Source organism: Pyxicephalus adspersus, chromosome 4, assembly GCF_032062135.1.
Source record: "Pyxicephalus adspersus chromosome 4, UCB_Pads_2.0, whole genome shotgun sequence".
In the NCBI taxonomy this organism is placed as follows: Eukaryota; Metazoa; Chordata; class Amphibia; order Anura; family Pyxicephalidae; genus Pyxicephalus; species Pyxicephalus adspersus.
Window position 1 is genome coordinate 92,335,609 of NC_092861.1, and position 19,683 is coordinate 92,355,291.

The 19,683-nt window shown below is 36.2% G+C and overlaps 1 protein-coding gene across 1 annotated transcript; it reads right to left on the reverse strand.

Moving 5' to 3' along the window:
• Positions 1 to 599: 599 nt before the first annotated feature.
• RSPH3 (radial spoke head 3) lies at positions 600 to 18,970 on the reverse strand. Its single transcript, XM_072409005.1, has 10 exons — positions 18,891 to 18,970; positions 15,154 to 15,311; positions 14,273 to 14,360; positions 13,468 to 13,609; positions 12,993 to 13,138; positions 10,670 to 10,873; positions 10,378 to 10,540; positions 7,307 to 7,393; positions 3,889 to 3,989; positions 600 to 965 (listed from the first exon to the last, which is right to left on the reverse strand). The coding sequence occupies exons 2-9, from the start codon at positions 15,264 to 15,266 to the stop codon at positions 3,907 to 3,909; spliced, it is 1,026 nt and encodes a 341-aa protein (XP_072265106.1). The 5' UTR covers positions 15,267 to 15,311; positions 18,891 to 18,970; the 3' UTR covers positions 600 to 965; positions 3,889 to 3,906.
• Between the last annotated feature and the right edge of the window lie 713 nt (positions 18,971 to 19,683).

The window sequence follows — 19,683 nt, forward strand, 5'->3', positions numbered from 1 at the left end:
GCAGGATTTATATATATATATATATATATATATATATATATATATATATGTACACCCCTCCTATTTGCTCACACTTTGTTAAACATACTATTTAATGTCTTTTTGTACACCAGTTTTATAAGTGCAAAAAATACCTGGTAATCCAGGGAGTTTGCTAGTTCCTGTGCACAGCGTTAACCTCCTTCCTAGATAAGGAGAGGGTAGGTGTTGTGCAGTTTTACCACATACTGTCCTAGCAGAACAATGCTGCTTTTTTATACATGCTGTGGAAGTGTGTTACCAGCAGGACTATATTATATTTAGGTATAAAAATAATCAAGCATTACATTTTAGTGGTGGGTCAAGGAAGGTTTGAATGGTAATGTTTTATTGTTAGGTTTATGTTTAAGAGTTTTATTGTTTGCTTTATGTTTTACAAAAAGAGATTGATGTTAGGTTAAGGGAACCTATTACCAAGTCTGGCAACTTTCAGTACTAGCATCCTAAAAATGAAAAACAAGAATTCCTAAACTAAGGTGTAAAAGAAAATGTATTTACTTTTTACCCTAAGCAATCTAATTAAACATAAAAATAAATAAGAAGACACCAATAGCATTCAATTCTTTTTGAAAACACTGATATATTTACTACACAGTACCTTGCATATCAGCTGATTACTTTCCAGAGACAACATAATTTCTTCTAATCATGTCAATTCTACAGCATAATGACACCAAAAGTATACCAGAAATAATCTTGGACACAAATAAACATTTCAATTGGTACCATATATATTTCAGGAAACCAGTTAAATACATTATTCAAACAAGTACAAAGCAATGTTACAGTAAAAGGTAATAATGTTATTTCCTCTGTATGTCTGCTTGTTGTCCTTTAAATTTATCCTTTGTGAAAGATTGTTCAGTTTTCTATGTTTCGTTGTTTGTTGATTGCAGAGATTATTATTGTGATGTAAAACGTTCTTCCTGCAGCCAAGAAAAATCATTTTTATTAATAATATTATTTATAATTTTCTTGTTAATTTATATGCTTTACAATTATGATTTACATTCAACTTCTATCCAAACACAAAACCTTTTACAGATCTTAGAGGAACAAGTGGCTTAGTCACTAATCCATACAAAGTGATGTGCTCACATGTTATTCTGTAGAAAGATCTGTAAGGCTAAATTTACATGCTTCCAGCTGGATGAGCTTGGTAACCACACGTAATGGAACCTCTGTGGTGACTAAACATTTTGTATGAGAGCCACAAATCCCAACCGTAATCATTTTGTACTTTGCATGTTTCTAACTGCAAGTATCTGCACATCTCGGAGTTTGGTCTAAGATTAGAGAATGATGGCTTTGCAAAGCTGGCAAATATTTGATTAATCAAAAAATGTGATTTAGTTAGACTGTCCATTCTAATTTGGCATTTTAACATTTTGAAGTTTTCCAATAGCCAATCAAATCGCTGTATGCATACAAGGAAACCTGCTTTTGTTAGATGCAGTGTTATTTGAACATAACGATGTTTGGTATGGATGCTGTTTAGCAAACGTTGTCCAAATATATTGTGTTCAGGATATCTGAAACCTGACGATTAGTACAGTCAATGGGAAGGAAAAACTGGTATGTAGTTCTGGTCTGGAGTCACTACAGCTGACATATGAACAACATATTTGAAGACCAGAAATAATCTGGGACATGTGTGCAGCCAGTGAATTTAAAACCTCTGATCATTTTTTTTTTAGAGACCCAGAAAATAGTTAGAAGAAGATTACTTCCAGAAAGACATTAGACAAGAAACCCATGTATTTCCCTCAGGGTTCTTTAATTTTAGAATATAATACAGACTTGCTACTGACACCCAATCACTAAATTCAACCACGTAACACCAGCAAAGCAAAAAATATATACTGATTCAGGAGTAAATCCAATGGCTATACTCCTGAACTCCCTAGGGTGGTGTCTAAACCTGGGCTTAATCTTCTTAATGACGTGGGTGAGAAAGAAATGTCAATAAATGACTTACACTGATAAAAAGGTGATGAGAAACACTACCTGGCCTAAATGACGTAGCAAACAATGATTAGCTGACTAGCACTATATGAACTCAGGAAATCAAGTATTATTAAAGTGAACCCTTACATTTTATTGTGAGTCTCAGCTGTGGTGTTATCAGATACAAGTGTGTAATATACTACACATTGTTCCTCTTTTAAATGTATACTCTGACATTGGGCCTGATTTATTGAAGCTATCCAAGGCTGGAGAGGATACACTTTCATCAGTGAAGCTGGGTGACCCAGCAAACCTGAAATGGATCTGGTCCAGGATTCAAAACATTTGCTAGCAAATAGCAAATGACTTTGAAGAAATCCATTCCAGGTTTGCTGGGTCACCCAGCTTCACTATCAAAACTGTTCATTTTCTCCAGCCTTGAAGAGCTTTACCAAATCAGGCCCATTGATGGGGCATCCTGGAATCTTTGATTTATGGTGTTGTATAAGTCATGCTGACAATTATTTACTTGTCCTTATGAACTTTTAACAGATTCCTGGTGTATTCATTCCAAAATATGATGAAGCAGCTCATTGTTTTACTAGTCACATAACACAAATCCACTACCCATCTTATATCACTAACACAGAAAAAATACAATCTAATCTTATAGAAGTCCACATAACCTTAAACATTTTACCATTAAACATACAATTCAGTAAATCAAGGTAATTTTTAGGGTCTAAACACCTAACATTCTTTTTCAAAAGAAGCCACAATCATTATGTGAAATACAAGCACATCAAACCAAAGAGGAAAATGCTGAAAAAGTAGTTTAAAGGTTTAAATAAATACAATGATGCTTTTAGCAACAACAAACAAGAAAAAAAGGACCATTTTCAATCAAAAGAAACATATGATACAGCAAACAAAGTATAATGTCCTCCTTGAGAAAAGGGCATGTTGGCTCCAGATGTCTGTTTGTGTAGCACTTCATGTTTGGTTATAACATCTACCAGATCAATTTCTGCTCATCTCTCCTGTCTGTATGGACATTATGCTTTATTTGTTTTACTATACAGGTAGTCCCCGGGTTACATATGAGAAAAGGACTGTGGGTTTGTTCTTAAGTTGAATTTGTATGTAAATCGGATTATGTACATTATTTTAATAAATGCAATTAGGACAGATATTTGATTCAGCATATTAGTAAGCAGCATGGTGTCAGTTACTGTAAAAAATCCTCACTGTGAGCTTATTACAAACAAAGCAAATAAAACAAGCTGTGCTTTGATATGCAAAAAAAAAAACAACTGCAGAGTTTGTCTATGTCATTAAAGAGTTACAAGAGGCTGCAGAAAGAGCTCAGTCCTTAGGATCACCCACAACCTCAGCTGTGTTTAGCAAAATATTTCTTCAGCAAGTATTGCAAACAGCTCCCTTCAAGCCTCTGTTCTGCACAGGAGCAAGCAGGGAAGCCCCTAGGGCGTATCTAGGAGGTGTCCCTATGTCGGATGTCCTTAACTCAGGGGCTAGCTGTATCTTATATGTTTTGTTGCTTGTTGTTGCTCATAGCATCTCTGTATTTATTGAAACCTACAGTATAAAGAGCACGTTCATATTATGATTTTGGTAAATTGCAACAATGGATGTTTGAAAGCATCCTTGTGTGAAAAATCACCAATCTAAACACATGTACTCTATTATAGTAATATAGGTAATTTTAATATTTTTATGAGCTTAAGGTGTGCAAACAAACCATTTATGATTGTTAACTACTTTAGCATAAAAAATATAAAAACTGGCAGTTATAAATCACAGTGTTGTCACAATGCCAGCACTGTGAAAGCACTGTTGAAACAAATAATGAAAAAAAAAAAAAAGTTAATGACAAGCCCATACCTTCATTTTCTTTTTATCCTATACATTTGATGTTGTGGATTCTTGTAACCCCAATCTGCTGAAATCATCAATTCTTTTTCCCATCACTTCTCTTATTAGTACTGGAAGACATAAAAAAAACTTTAGTGCATTGCTCTGTGATAAATATTATTATTATTATTGTTAATAAACAGTATTTATATAGCACTAACATATTACGCAGCATTGTACATTAAATAGGGATGTCAAATGACAGACTAATACAGACAGTGACACTGGAGAACACGAGGACCCTGGCCCGAAGAGCTTACAATCTAGGAGGTGAAGCAAGTATCACACAATATGAGGGGGATAATGTGTTCTTATTTTATATATATAACATATATATATATATTTAAATAATTCAAATATATATACTAAAATGGGTATGTGTTTTCATGCAAGATTCACAAAACTTTCACCCACCGTTGCAAAAATGCGTGAATCCTGGGTAAAGTTGTGAGAAAACATGTTTTACTAGACCCCTAAGAGCTATTCTACATAAACAAATAACTAAATAATAGCCATGTGAGCATAATTTGCATTTTTACTTAATCCAGCAGTGAACATGACAAAGTTCCTGTCTTTTTTCTTTACCTGTTTGTATTGTTCTTCCTACTACAGCAATGTATTTTTACTTTTGTATGTCCACTGGAAACATTTTACCATGGAAGTGCTTTTCTTTAGTAAATTTACTATGATCATGCAGTGCTACACATGCTTCTATCACACAGCCTCATTTATAGTTAATGTAAAAGTTATGAACCTATTGGTTATAAACAATTACCGGAACATGGCATCCATCTTGCTACTATGCCTTTCCTACCTATCCTATGCCACCAACTGAACTAACTGTCCTGAGAATGATGCTTTTGAATGACGAGGGTTGTTGGTGAATAAAAGCAGAACCTTCCAAAGGTATGAGACTCCTCTTTCTCATGTCTAGACATCCTATAATCCCAGAAAGCAGGAACATTGAAGGATAAAGCAGCAAGGATTGTGTTACAAGCTTCTTCAAGTTTTGTCTACAAACCTTCCTCCACAATATGTAGTGAAAAAAATAAGGATGCAGGAGGGGGCAGTAATCTTGCCATGGGCAAGGAACATACTGCTTTTTAGAAACTCATGAAGCCCTTGGAGGAGGACATCCTGCTTTGAAACTATTGTTGTGGAACATAGTGGATGCAGAGAGATGGTCTTAGCAATGCAAAGCCCTACTGAAAGTCCATAAAAATGAGCTTGGGAATGATGGGCCAATGTGGACAGAAGTGGATGAAAGCTTCAACAGTGAAGCTGTTGCAATGTCCCTTCTCTGATTACATTTACAGAGGATGAAGTAGGAATGACAAGTTTTCCTTAATCCCTCCCCCACCCATACCCGTATTACCACTCTGCGGCCACACACAAAATGTGAGGTGAAGAAAGGTAAAGAATGTGATTGGGCAGAGGGGGGTGTAAAGAACTGGAAAAAAACTGGAAACCTATTTGTTTATAAATAAAGTTACCATACCAGCTGTTTAAGTGAAACCCATTTTATTGATTATCATTTTGAAGAATAGCAGGGATGGTCACATTTTGTGCACTGGGTTTATACTCAAGTCAATGTATTTTACCTGTTTTTCAAGTAAAAGTAGGCACCTTGGCTGACATCTGGTTTGGTTGATTTTAAAATATATACAGTTGCTCTCCAAGAAAATGAAATTGAATTTCAGGTGAACTTGGATTTTAATTCACGAGGAGAATAATGCATCTGTATGCTCCAACAAGTGCCAGGTAATTGATAGTGAACATGTTTGAGACAAAGAAGCAATAGGTGAGCTAGGAGAAGGGTAAAAGCACTGCCAGTTAGGAGAAACATTGTACTCAGTATGCCCCTGGCATAATGTACAATTTGTTTACAGTGTAACTAGCAGAGAATTTTATGTTTTCAGAATGACTTTGGCTCATGTGCTCAATGAGTTTCTCATGCTAACCAAATTTTAGGTGTAGAGCTTGTACCTGATATACCGCCTTTCTCTGCTAAGCATGACCCCACTAGGTTTCCCTTTGTACCTAAAATGTTTTTTGTGCTTAAGCTAAGCTAATTGTCCCCCAGCATCACTTAGTGGTTCGGCTAGATTAGTAAACAGCCAAGAGCAACGACTGCTATTGTTTAGTAGAAGTTTAATGGAAGGGATGCAGTGGAATGCCTGCTGTTTGTCCTGCTTAAAATAGAATAGAATGGCACTTGTTTGATCTAGAGTCGCTAGAAACTAACCATTGTTTCCAAATGTACAAGTATTGCACATGTGTACATAGATTTAGAATTCCCAAACAAAGCTTAGTTTGCAGATGTCCCTGCCAGACTATACTTTTTTTCAGTGTGATCACCATGTTTCTGGTGGAGTCCTCAGTTTCCGTTGCATATCTACACTATGGGTTGAGCATGCACTTCATGTGCTCAGTATGTCATAAGCAGGGTGCCAAGTATAATCAACAAATTATTTGCTTGTTTAAATATACTAAAAATCTCAACAATTTTTGTGACATACATACATTATAAATAGTCCAGAGTGTCCTGGAGAAAGGGTGGTACAGGCTCTCCATACCTCTTCCAGTCTAGAAAGTGGGGATAGCTTGGAAGCACCTGACTGATAATAAAAGGAAGAAGACCTTGGAAAGGGAGAGTTGCAGCCTGAGGCCAAGTTGCTCAGGTGAAAAGGTTGTATAGCCTGTGTGCTGGGAGAGCCCAGGAGGCCTCCCAAAGTTGATGTCCGTGGGACCCACAGAATGAGCCAGGAGGGTAAAATTTGTGTTTTCATGTCATGCTGTGATCACTTTGATTGACTGAAATGGAGAACCCTGGAAGTTAATGTGGTTTTAATTATAACTCTGGTTATAATTAGAGCATTCTGGTATCTGGTAGTAGGATCTTTATGTTGTAGTAAATGTCCACCATGACTGGGCAGGTCAGACACTATATAGTTTACTATCATTCTGCACATTTAACAAATGTCAAAAAAGAAACATCATTATTTTGACCATAGTTATCACAATTTTTCAGTCAACACATTTGTCAGCTATTGATTTGTTAAAGAAAAGCTATATTTTTCATTTTTGGCTAATCAATTTTTTAACACCTTTAGAATGTATTAGCACACAGCATATAGATCCACAGTGTTTGTTTCAAACACCTTTATCACCACTTTTCAAAAGTTATGATAAGTTACTCCATTCAAGTGGGCAAAGTTTCTGGTCACCACCTCTGCTCTCTACATTTACAAGCCGGAGAACAAAACTTGGTGGTTTCTAAAAATGGTCTTATTCTGTTATTTGCTTTTTAATAAAGAGGCCCCCGGATTTCCCTCATTCACTGTATGGAAATGTAAACACTGCCTAACCAATTCTTGAATGTACTTACGGTCAAGAACAGATCTTCCTAAGTCATTCTTCTCAAGTGTTTTCTGCACCTCATCCATAAGCCATGGTAAAAATTCAGTCTCTACATCTACAAAAAAGCAACAGACATTACAAAAAATATACATACACATACAAGTTATAAGCAACAAGTAGAAGGTACGAATTCCCCTTTTGTAAGAACATAAACATGAAACTGAATAACAAACACAGTTAAAAAATGCAGTTCTAACAAGGCTGTTTTTGTACTAGGCCTGGTCCAGTAACAATTCCAACAGCCTTCTATGCATTACTATTACATACTATTACATTATATTTTCCAAGAGATTTTCCAATCTGTACATTAGAGACAATTTAATAGTTTTCACCCCTGTGCAATCCTACGTAAGCAAACATTCTCTGCAAGTAAATCTTCCAGGACCATGAGTTTTAAACGGCAGCAGGCAGTATTTAATGCTCATTCTGGTAATTATAGGTTGCTGCACAATACATAGTGATCATAATTTTTAATATTAAAAGCTGAAATCTGATTGGGTTTATTGACTTTGCCAGCTCTCATCAAGTAACTCAAATGTACAGATATACAAGGAATGGAATGCACAACTTTCACAATAAACTATTTCACAATATTTTAATGAGACACACTGATAAAACAATAACTGGGTTTCAGCAATGCATAGTCTTTGTGTAAGTGCTTACTTTTATGTGGACAGCTGCGGACTTCTTATTTATTTCTACAATGATACACTGTATTGTGCATGAATGGTCACCTTACTTATTTAAGTCAACCAGGTAAGTAGCTGATAATGTAGTGAGAACCTCATTTCTAACATTTTCTCAGCTATCCCAAATGATTATCCAATTTTAATTTTCCATTATGTCCAGGATATGATTCATTTATTTAGGAATTAAAAGTTTAGCTGGTCAGAGTTGTCTAAAAACATATTCTGTGCATGTTCAAGTCTGTTAGAAGGCACAGGAAACAAAACCTGCACTCATTTACTTAGCAGCAAAGCATTCATACTATCAGCAGACAGGTAAAACACTGCCACCTACTGTTTACTACAAATATTACATATTTCATCAGGTCTGCTGATTTAAACTGTTATATTATTTGTTCGAGCTATAGACAGACAAGCGGATCAAACTATATCAATACAATATTAATTAAAAGTATAACTGCAATGAACACCAATGTAAAAAAAAATTACCAGATTTTTGAGCATCAAGGACCTGTGATAGTTTCTATATGTCAATTGCAATATTAATAGGGAAATCTGCTTATCTCAACTATTGCTGACAAGGTTCAGATTGAATACATGATGCCTGATGTTCATTGTATATTGCATGTCTTGCATAGCAGTTGAGTTGTACTCAAAATGAACTGTAACAATTTAGGTAGCGTTAGGCAGGAGATTTCTCCTCAATAGTGTTTTAGATATAAAAAAATAACTACAACTTTTCAGCTAAACTGCCAAGGCCAACTAGTCAAATAAATCCATTCCTTTATCTAGAGAATTCTGTACAAAAATGTTTCCATATGCTGTCTTCTAGGATTACAAATCTATAGTAATAAACATAGAATTTAACAATTATAACAAATATTAAGCATTAAACCTACAGAAAGAGTACATACTAAACACGGCTCCAAGATCTTCTATACCCAAACTAAGCTATGTTCCTCTCTTCTCTAAATATGTACCACCAGAGATATTCACACAACAGGCTGTTTACACCTAAACATAGTAGGTTTGTGCTTCTGAAATTTAGAATTCTCTTTGCATTGATAAATGACAGGATTAATAAATTGTAACTGACACACAGAAATTTTATAATCAGATCATTAATTGATCAATCCCATTATATGAATGTGATATAACACAGGCTTTGAAATGTATACAGATTTAAACACCTAATGGGCTTCACTAAGGTTACTATTAAATGCCACCGAAAAAAAAAAAAAGAGGTCTTCTGTAATTCCAGTGACCACATAAAGAAATGCTCTAATCGTATTCTGAACTCAAAACCTTAATTGGCGTTCAACTGACATAATACTAATCACAAGAAATGAGGAAACACAAAGAAAAAAAAGTATAATATCATCTGAAAAGTAACTGAGAACAAAAGCATATAAACTATATGAGATAGGCAGTGGGTGACTTTGTTAGCTCACGATATGGCTGAAAGGCAAATAGCAGTCAACAGTCTTATTCCTGTGGTTGCTGAGAGTTATTTGTTTTATGGCCATATCATCAGCCATGATGATGACATTATTGAAGAGGTCACCTTTTTATGCTGAGATTTGTTTGCCCTCCTACATACAAGGTGACCATTGGCTGCGTATCTAGAGAGAATGGTTTAAGACTATTCCTTATTAAACAGAAGGTTTGCAGAATAAGTTTTTGCCTTATTATCTTTTGATGATATACCTCATGTTTTAATGTACACCTATCAGCAAAAGCATTAAAACCACTTGAATACCATTTTATTTGCCCACTTTTTGTGTTGCTAAAACAGCTCAGACCCATTGAGACCTTAATTGCCCTTTCTAAAATGCAGTTTGTAAACCAGTGAACAAAAACATGTAATATATTGCAGCTTTCCAGGCCCTGTCATGGCTGCATTAGTTTTCATTTTTAAGGCTAATGTGCAGAAAATATCTGGTGTTATTGCTAGATATGCAGGGCGCATTTCACTTCCTATGACCTGAAATGAAAAGTAAACTACTAACCCCCAAATCATACTGCATTTGTGACAAATGTCGGCAGCACAATATTCAGCGAATGGAAAAAACCTGACTATGAGACTATCTCGCTGGGGGTCTGCAGGCTGTTTTTGCACTACAAATTCACCCATTGTAAATATTTTTGCTAACGGTTTCAAAGTAATATGACAAATTTATATATATATATATATATATATATATATATATATATATATATATATATATATATATATATATATATATATATATATATATATATATCAATCCCCAGGTGTGTTTTACATTTTTATTTAAAATGAATGCACTGCTTATTACCATTATTTTTTTCATTGTAGATTACATTTACAAACCTCTTTCCACAGGGTCATAGAAATATCCATTGTCTCTTAAGCTGCTAAACACAGAAGGAATAAGGTCTGCCAGGTACTGCTGTGCAAATGCCCTTGCTGCCACCTTCTCTGCTGTCTCCTTTTCTTTCAGTAGCATTTCCCTTTGCTGTTGCTTACGTCGTTCCTAAACAGAAATTATACAGAAAAGTAGAGCAGCTGTTCAGCAAATCAAATATTTATGTTTTGTATATACTACAGTAAACGCCTTCACTGATTGTCATTTGGAAATACTAGAAAACTTAAAAATAAATACCTTTTCTTCCCTGTGCCTTCTCTCTTGTTCTTCAAGACGCTGTGCCTCAGCACGTTCAGCATTGCGCAGCTCCTCAAAGGCACGCTGTTGTGCTCTTAAGTTAGCAAGTTCTTCTTCTTCCATTACTTCAAGTAAAGCTTGCTCAATAGTTTTTCCAATCAACACCTCCAGAACTGGTTTAACCTCCAGATCAAAGTCAAAGAGCTGCAAAGATGAATGGACAAAGTTACTGGTAACTGTTGTGTTCCTTTTTCTTACAACAGCAGTCCTCAGTGGTATTTTGTCTTATAGGTAGTTGTCTATTCAAATCAAAGCATAGCATTCATACAACATGAAACCAATACTTTGACCTTGTGAGTAAGCATGATACCTGATGTTCATTGTATATTGCATGTCTGGCATAGCAATTGAGTTGTACTCAAAATGAATTGTAACAATTTAGGTAGCGTTAAGCAGGAGGTTTCTCCTGGTTTTTTAGATATGAAAAATAACTACACCTTTTCAGCCAAACTGCCAAGGTCAACTAAATCCATTCCTTTATCTAGAAAATTCTGTACAAAAATACTTCCATGTGCTGTTTTATAGGATTAGGAATCTATAGCAATAAATAGACAATTTACTGTGATAAGTGAGAAGCCAAGCGTGTCACATCCATGCTGGGAATGAGGTCAGCTGATACACAGAGACCCCAAATGACAGCTGGAGATGAGACCTTGTTTCATGCCATCCAGAGCTAACAGAATAATCTGATACAAGAATATTTTTGATGACTGATTTTTTAACCAATACTTTGACCTTGTGAGTAAACAAAGATGAGCTTTGCTGCTGTGCTTTTTTGAATTGAATAAACATTTACACTGCACACAGTAAGATTTGTGGTCAGGTTTCCTTGGAATAAATATTAGATCAATTGGCACTTAAGTAAAATATCTTATAAATCACTCGGTAAATAAATAGTTATATACATAGATCAATGAACATACAGATTGCAAGTATTTATTAACTAAGTGATTTATAAGCTATTTTATTTGAGAGCCTTTTGATCTAATATTTATTCTAAGGGGTTGTCAACTCTCTGGAGTAGGCTGCCAGGTTTGTGATGTGAAGAGGTTGAGTGTAATATATTTATGTCTTCATAAGCAGCAGGATTATGCATATGCAAAATTATCTGTACAATTTTTTGTTTATGTTTAGAGGCCAAAACGGTAGCACTGTCCATTTTAGTAGGCTTGACAACTGCATTGTGCTTCACCCTACCAATAACCTGTTTAACCATTTTAGTACCATCCTCATTCATTTCAGTGTGGGGAACCAGAAGCAACCCAAACACTACCAGTTTGTTTTTGGAATGATGTTGGAAACTGGAGTGCCTAAAGTGGGAGAACATAACACATGTAAACAGAGTCCTGTGACACTAATGCAATAACCCCAACCGTGTGACTCGGGGTAAAAAAAAGTTGCTGAAAGCGGTAACCCCAAGTAACACTCGGGGTAAGTAAACCTATAGGAAGTAATAATAAATACAGTGGTGAAATAGTGGTCACACAGAAATATGGCACACAACATCCAGTGTGCAACACCCATTCAAATAAAGTACTCATTTAAAAATACAACTCAAAGATAACAACTAGATTTAAGTAGACACTGACTTCTTTTAAAAGGAATATTTAGCTATAAATCATAATATGGTAGACTGTTTTGCATTTTTTTTATAGACAAGAAAATGTTTCAAGGAAGAGATAATATTTATATGTGGAAGATATTTTGTTTACATAAGATGCATATCCACTGGGAAATGCATGGAAAAGCAAAATACAGCTTGTTTCTACAAAAATAATCATTGATTTTTCATCAGGATTCTCCACTGTGACTGCTTCCAATATTTACTAGGTCAGTTTTCTTATATGAATGCACTATATTTGTTCTAAATTCTTTAAATTGTTGTCAAATTTAGGAAGCGGTTTGCTTGCTGACTTTACTCTCACGCTTTATAAAATTTATAGGGCCCAGTTTGGCCAGGCAGGGAAGTTAGGGAAATGACTTCTCTGATGTCTTTCCCTATTCACAGTTCTTCTTTTCTCTCTAAATGATTTATGTTTTATCATAGTACAAGTTTTGTGCTTTATTTCATACAGTGCACAGTAATGTAAAGTAAGCAATAGATCCGATGTGGATATCTCATTACTAGTTTTTCAAAATAAATATATGAATGATCAACCAATAGCATTCAAGAAATGCACACAATAAAGATCTATTTCATTTTTCATAGTTTCGATAATTTTATCACTATAAACCAAGACAAGTTTGTTTTGTAGATAATTACTTCTCCTTCCAAGATTTGAGTAGCAACATCAACTCCTGTCTTTGCTGGAATAAACAGAGGTGTAGGTGGTCTGTCCAAAAAGGCATCTGTCTGGCATTCCATATCTTTCTCTTCAATACGGTCACTCAGCTCCTCCAGGTAAAGCTCTGTTTAGGATTGTAACAAACATTACATATGAGATATGGTGTCTTCCATTATTACCTGCTTTTGAAATACTAGTTTCCTGAGTGTCATTCCAATTTTAACAAGTTACACATATGTAGATTATTGTGTGTTAGTTATTTAGGGTACTGAATTAAGAAATGGAAACCACCTAGACACAATAATACCAGCCCATGAATGTCTTGAAGGTTTTAGAAACACTTTCTGACATTTTTTTTATATTATTTCTTGCCCCTCCATCTTTAAACTATGAATAACTAGCAATACTTTTACATGGGAGTACTTTTTCTTTTAAAGGAACCATTCTTCTTACCTGTCTGCACATCTATGTGTTTCCGACCTTCCACTGGTTCCGGGGTCCTGGGTCTCAACAGTTCTTTTGCACGTTTCTTTGCCAATGCTCTCCTGCGGGCTTCCTGTGCCCTCTGAATCTCCACTGGATCTGGTTGAGCAGTCTATGGTACAATTACACAGTAATCAGTGACTTTTTTTGTAATAGCTCATTACATTATTGTACTTGTCTGTCAAGTAATAATCCTAGCCTGGTTAAGGTGGCCATAGACAAGCCAAGGAGGTCAGCTGTGTAGGCATTACCCAACTGCTCAGAGCCAGGTATATTAGCCATCTAACCTCTAAAGTATGTAACCCTGGCTTGCCGTTTTTAGGGTTAAGGTAGAAAAGGTCCAATGGGAAAACGTAGAAAGGTGGAGCAGCCAAACAGCTCTTGTCACTCAATTTTAGCTATATCATATCCATGGTCAGTTTCTCATATATCTCCTGCCTGAAAATACTTTAGGAAAATTCTTGATACATAGCTATATGCTATTCTTGTCTTCAAATTAAACTGATCAAACTGTAAAAGGAAAAGTAGATGTGTTTGAAATGTAATGTTTTGGTGAGTGACCAACATGAAAAGTATGTGAAAACATGCCTGCAGTAAATTTTGTACTTGTTTGAATTACACAGAGATTACAGAGCAAAGATTGTCCTGTCTCACGCTTATTCTGCAGAATTTGCAACACTTAGTTTGGTGGTACTTTTGGGATGATGTTAAGAACATATTTACTGCACAGAAAAAAACTACAAAAAGATGAGGAAAACTCGCTTGCTTTTCTTACCAAAGGTAATGTGTGCTGCGCATATGTGTTGCCTCGCACAACTCTTCTATCATACATAATATTTCCATATTGATATGTCTCTTCAGGCCTGAAAAGAACACAAAATATTTATCATCAGATTTACACAGGTATGTAAACACTACCAAAAGCTGGCTAAACGATAAGGAAAGTGGTCACGTGTACATATGGCACAACCCATTCAGCTACAGGGGATCTATATTTGCACTTAGCCTCAGAACTCTGTACTGCACAGTTGGCCGCAAGTTTGTTAAATGGCGTGAAAAACGTCCATGGAATGAAAGTGTTATTATCGAATGTAAGTTATAATGCGGAATCAACCTTTTCTGTGTATTGCTTGTGATATCTTCTGGGTTGTAACAGAGCTTGCAGTTTAGACAGCAGCACAATGTATCAAGGAGTCTCCTGTGCTAAGATTTTAGAAAACTGACAAATGACAGATGGCAGTGCTAAGAGCATATAAGAACATATAAGCAGATAGACAACCATGTTCTTATGACTTTATTTCAGTGGTAAACGTGTCTTTCCTATAGTTGTCAAAGCAAGGAAATATTCTGTTGCTCCCTAAAATCCTTAATATTTGACTATAACCCTGGATCATTTGACAAAGAACTATCACATTCTGCACATTGTAATTTCAAAAAGTATTTTATTTTCATACAATGTTCATATGTAAATATTTCATAAAAATATCCATAAACCAAAAAAAAAAAAACCCTATAATCACAATGATAAAGAGGGATAGTTTGCAGTTGTGCTAAATTGAGCATGTATACCTATATTGTCATTTAGTTATCATTATCCTTTATTTCAAAATAAACCAATGAAAAAATTGAATCATTCAAAATGAATCATTCACTCACGCAGGTGGCTGTATTGTCCTGTATTTACGACGGTTTTGAACCACCCTGGGATGGCTGGAGAATGTGTACGTTCCACTTCCCATTTCTTTCTGAGCTGGTAATACAGACGTCATGGCTGTGAAGTGTTTGTTGGAGTGTGCTCAGGTTATCACCAAGTGCTGTCAGAAAAAAAAGAGTTATTGTTATGTATGTACATTATAGCATACAAATATGTTCCAGGATAACCAGTCACAAGAGCCTTTTCCTCTAAATGTTATTTGAATGCTGCTGCTTTTTAAATCTGAGAATTCATCACCTATCAAATTTTCCTGGAAAATGTCCCTCCAACATGACCAGTCACAATTTGTAATTGCTGAAATGTTGCAGTCATTATTATGTTAAATCTGCTTGCAGCAGTAATGTCCTTTCAAATATAAAACTTTTCAGATGTAAGGTTCAGGAGATAGTACAGCTCCATGTATTGACAGTGAGTGAATCCCTGTGTCCTTATTAGTTAATAGGCTACAAACACACGTCAGATGATTCACGTCCGATAATTGCTTTAGGGCTGATATGGGACAGGAATCTGGCATGTGTACAGCGCTCATCTTTTTTGGATCTGTCTTGGCGGATCCTTGAACGATGAACAACCGTATTTAAAGTGAAGGGGAAAGAGCACAGCCGAGTTCTGCTTTGTCCTTAACCCCCCCCCCCTTCATAGAGCAGAACAGTGCTGTATGTACAGAGCGTGTTTATTGCATCGGACAGTCTTTTGTCGTTGAAAAGGACCATGAAAGCCTTGGAGTGAGTGGCCTTTTTACTCTGCAATTTCAAATAATTTCATATTTAAAAATCATAGCAATCATGGGATACTGTAAACCAACCACAGGACCCTGCCTAAAAATCTATCATCTGCACACCACTAGCAAATTGTGTTCTTAAGCAAATTTTGAAATATTGTAAAAGTATAAAAAAAAATAAGTAAAATGTAAAATATCTGTTCAGCATTCTTTGGTTAAAGAAACTTCGTCAATTAAGAAATAAGGGCTTCCATTGCTTTTTTGACTGAAAGTTTTGACTGAAATTGCAAGCAGCTTGGCTGTCATTCTGACCCTCACAGCTTTCCAGGTTGCTGACCCTGAAAAAGTCATATCAGAAGTTGTGGCTTGTTTCAGGACTGATTCAGAAAGAATTGAAAGCAGAGATAACCATGCACCCAGTATATTCAGTCATGTCAGCAATGGCAACCCAAGCATTTCTCTCATGACAAGTTTCCTTTGATGTAATAAGCCCCGATTTATTAAAGTTCTCCAAGAATGCAAGAATTTGATTCTACGGCCAAAGTGGTCCAAAACTTTTGGGATTCTGAATAGCCCAAAGCCAAAGTCAATGAAGAAAAAATCTGGTGATTTGCTCTAGTCCTTAAAAGTGATTACAGAGGTCAAATACACAAAAATGCCATGGGAAGATTACTTTTATTAGATCTATTATTAAAAAGAAATGAGCAGGAAGCAGGGCTTTGTTTGCCGATGTTACAGCCACGAGTAAGGAGAAGCTTAAGCAGTACAGCAGTGATATCATCAAATATGACTTCTAAGCATAACAGAGGCAGCAGTGCCTTATATCTCACTCTGCAGATATACAACTTCACATACCAGGAAATATAATGCTACATTACAGGCGGAATTTACGAGAGAACACAGATTTTTCAGGGTGCTGTTTAAGAACAAATATTCTTTCTGGATGGTACACAACAAATCCTCACATTTTGATTTTGGATCTATTTGAAGAACCCCTTAGTGATAAGCATTTACTTGATATTTGCTAAAACTTTTACAATTTGAAATACAGCCAGCAACTTTGATGCTTATACCTACACATTGTATGTCAATGTTCTTATATAAAGAGACATCACATTCAATCAAAGCAGAACTAAACCCTCCCATCCCTTACAGCTGAAGATGGCACCATCCAAGCTTCTACCCCATGGTATTTTGGCCATACGTTGGAATAAGCTGCCTAACACAACATGCGTTATTCACTTTATTAATGTTGATTTATTACAATCCTCCTCCCACACATAGAATTTAGAAATAAGCAGCCTGAGAGACTATTATAGTGCTGACTACTAACAATAAAGCACACCAATTACACCCACATCCACCAGTGGTTTTATTTAACTTTTCTGGAATTATATATTATTCCCATTCTTGCACAGTCCACAGCTTCCACTTCCTGCAGACTGTCTCTGATTCCCAATGCCTTGTTGCCCCTTGTTACACACAAATCACCCTAAAGATGACAAGATCTATTAAAAAAAAAACAATGGAGGGATTCATCATACACAAGGCAATGTTTAAAAATATGGATACTAGCCAGAATACTGGGAAATATGAAATGTGCATTTAGAAAATAAAACTACTGGAATAGTTCTCCCATCATCATCCATATAAAGGAGAAGCACAATACCCAGGTGAATGTATAAAACAACTAATACAAGGCCCATGTGTCCAAGAGCCCTTCTCTCCGCTATACATACCGCTCACTTTACTGATGAGCATTCCTGCCTGTGTACTATAGTGACCTGTAACCAGGCAACAAAGCTCCTCCCTAGCAACTTCTTTCCCATGTGTGTGCCTTACTGGAGACTTTTTCTCACAGCTTTATTTAGACAGCACAATCAATGCAAGTGTAATACAGTCTTAAATGGACCATAAGTGAACATTTACCATTTACCAAACACAGCTGAGCTTGTGGTGATCTTAGGGGGGTGAGCTCTTTCTGTAGCCTCTGGTAACTCTTTAATGACCAAGACAAACTCTGCAGTTGTTTCTCTTTGCATATCAAAGCATAGCTTGCTCCAGAAGGTAATGAATGTCTAGGCTCCATAAAGATTTTTTTTTGTTTGCGATTAGCTTACAGTGAGGATTTTATACAGTAACTGACACCACACTGCCTAATAATATGTTGAGACATCTGTCCTAATTGCATTTATTAACATAAATGACCCAGGGACTGCCTGTATTTGCATGTAAATTTTTGTTTAAAGTTCACATCACATATACAATTCATATCTGTGTGTTTTGCTACACTAAAGCCTAGGTCTGTTGTGTTACATTGGAGATGTGCAATCAAAACCCATCATCAGCTGCTCTCCCTATAGGGAGATTGCCCCTCACTTCTTGCTTTGGTGACAACTTTAAAACGTTGGACCTGCCATCACGTTCCATATGGGTGTCAATGTCAACTAAAGTGCGGAATCTCCCCAGCAGAGACACAAACAGCAATCAAAACCCAATTTGAAGTCCTACCGTTCACCATTCTTTCAAATAACAAGCCAAAGTGAAAACATATTAAACATGGAATGTGTGCTGCAGTGAAATGTGGTACAAGAGCTGCACCTATTAGTGCTGAGACATAACTGGTTGTTTGGGATCACCTGACCCTTCTCCAATGATTACAAGCAAGGACATCTACTTCAAATAATCATTTAATTGTGAAAAGTTTTTGTATATTAGTAACTTTACTATCCCAATATTCATTTTTTATAATAAAGATATTTTCTCCCCTGTAAGAGACAGGTCTGGCATGTAGACACAGAGGTCACCGTTATATCACCACCCCCATCCCAGGGAGAAGCCAATACTCAGCCTAAGCTTGAACAAGTCCAGTGCTGGCAGTAAGCGTGCAGTGTTCCCTACTATAACCCCCCTCAACTACACACACATGCAGGGGTCCCTCCACCCGGCTATACGTACGGCTCTCCCCGGTGAGATGTACTTCAGGAAGCAGTGAGAGTCTTGTCTGTGTGCTGTGGCGACAGGTAACCAGGCAACATAGCCCCTCCCCCTTAGCATTTCATTCAGTAAACACTGAAGGTTTTGTTTCAAAGCTTTATTTATACACATCAAAAACAACATTACATATTTCCCAAAGTTTCTGTAAAAGACAAATATATAATTTAAAATGTTTTTTTTGTTTCTCCTTTGTTTCAGCTTGATATAGAGACAGTGCAGGAATGCTTAGTTTAAAAGAATAGAAATGTATATGCATGTGTAAAGTTGCTAGAGAGACATAGTGGTAAAGCAATGCAAGTAATAAATGACTTTATAAATATTTTTAAACTTAAGCAAGCCCGACTGTCCCACTCGGGATTACAACTAGCGGGGTTAATAGGGAAGCGATAGGTTCGGGTTCTCTGGTTTCCTCCCACATTCCAAGAACATGCAGTTTCATCCATTCACTCCCTTTAAAAGTGATATTGGCTGGGTGAGATGATCTAGGCCTAATCTTGTGATAATGAAATCTAGGATCCCATAACTGTACATAATCACATTCCATTTATATTAGTATTGAATTGGCTCCTCTGCATGACTCGGTGAGCAGCTCCCTGGTACTGGACCACTAAGGAACCAACTGAAATATAGAAATAAAATCTGGAATAGTAATGTTTATAAAAATAAAGCTCAGACATCCCCTTAAGGGCCCCAAGGTTCCGGCAGGCACCCCACAGACACCTCCTGCAGCTTCGACCTCCCTAAAGGACCCCAT

Excerpts from the sequence above, each read along its gene's own strand:
- RSPH3 (XM_072409005.1), bottom strand. The coding sequence starts at position 15,266 with ATGACGTCTGTATTACCAGCTCAGAAAGAAATGGGAAGTGGAACGTAC. Across the intron at positions 13,610-14,272 it reads CGCAGCACACATTACCTTTG|ACTGCTCAACCAGATCCAGT; the intron begins GTAAGAAAAGCA and ends ATTGTACCATAG. Across the intron at positions 3,990-7,306 it reads AGGAAGATCTGTTCTTGACC|TACTAATAAGAGAAGTGATG; the intron begins GTAAGTACATTC and ends TATGTCTTCCAG.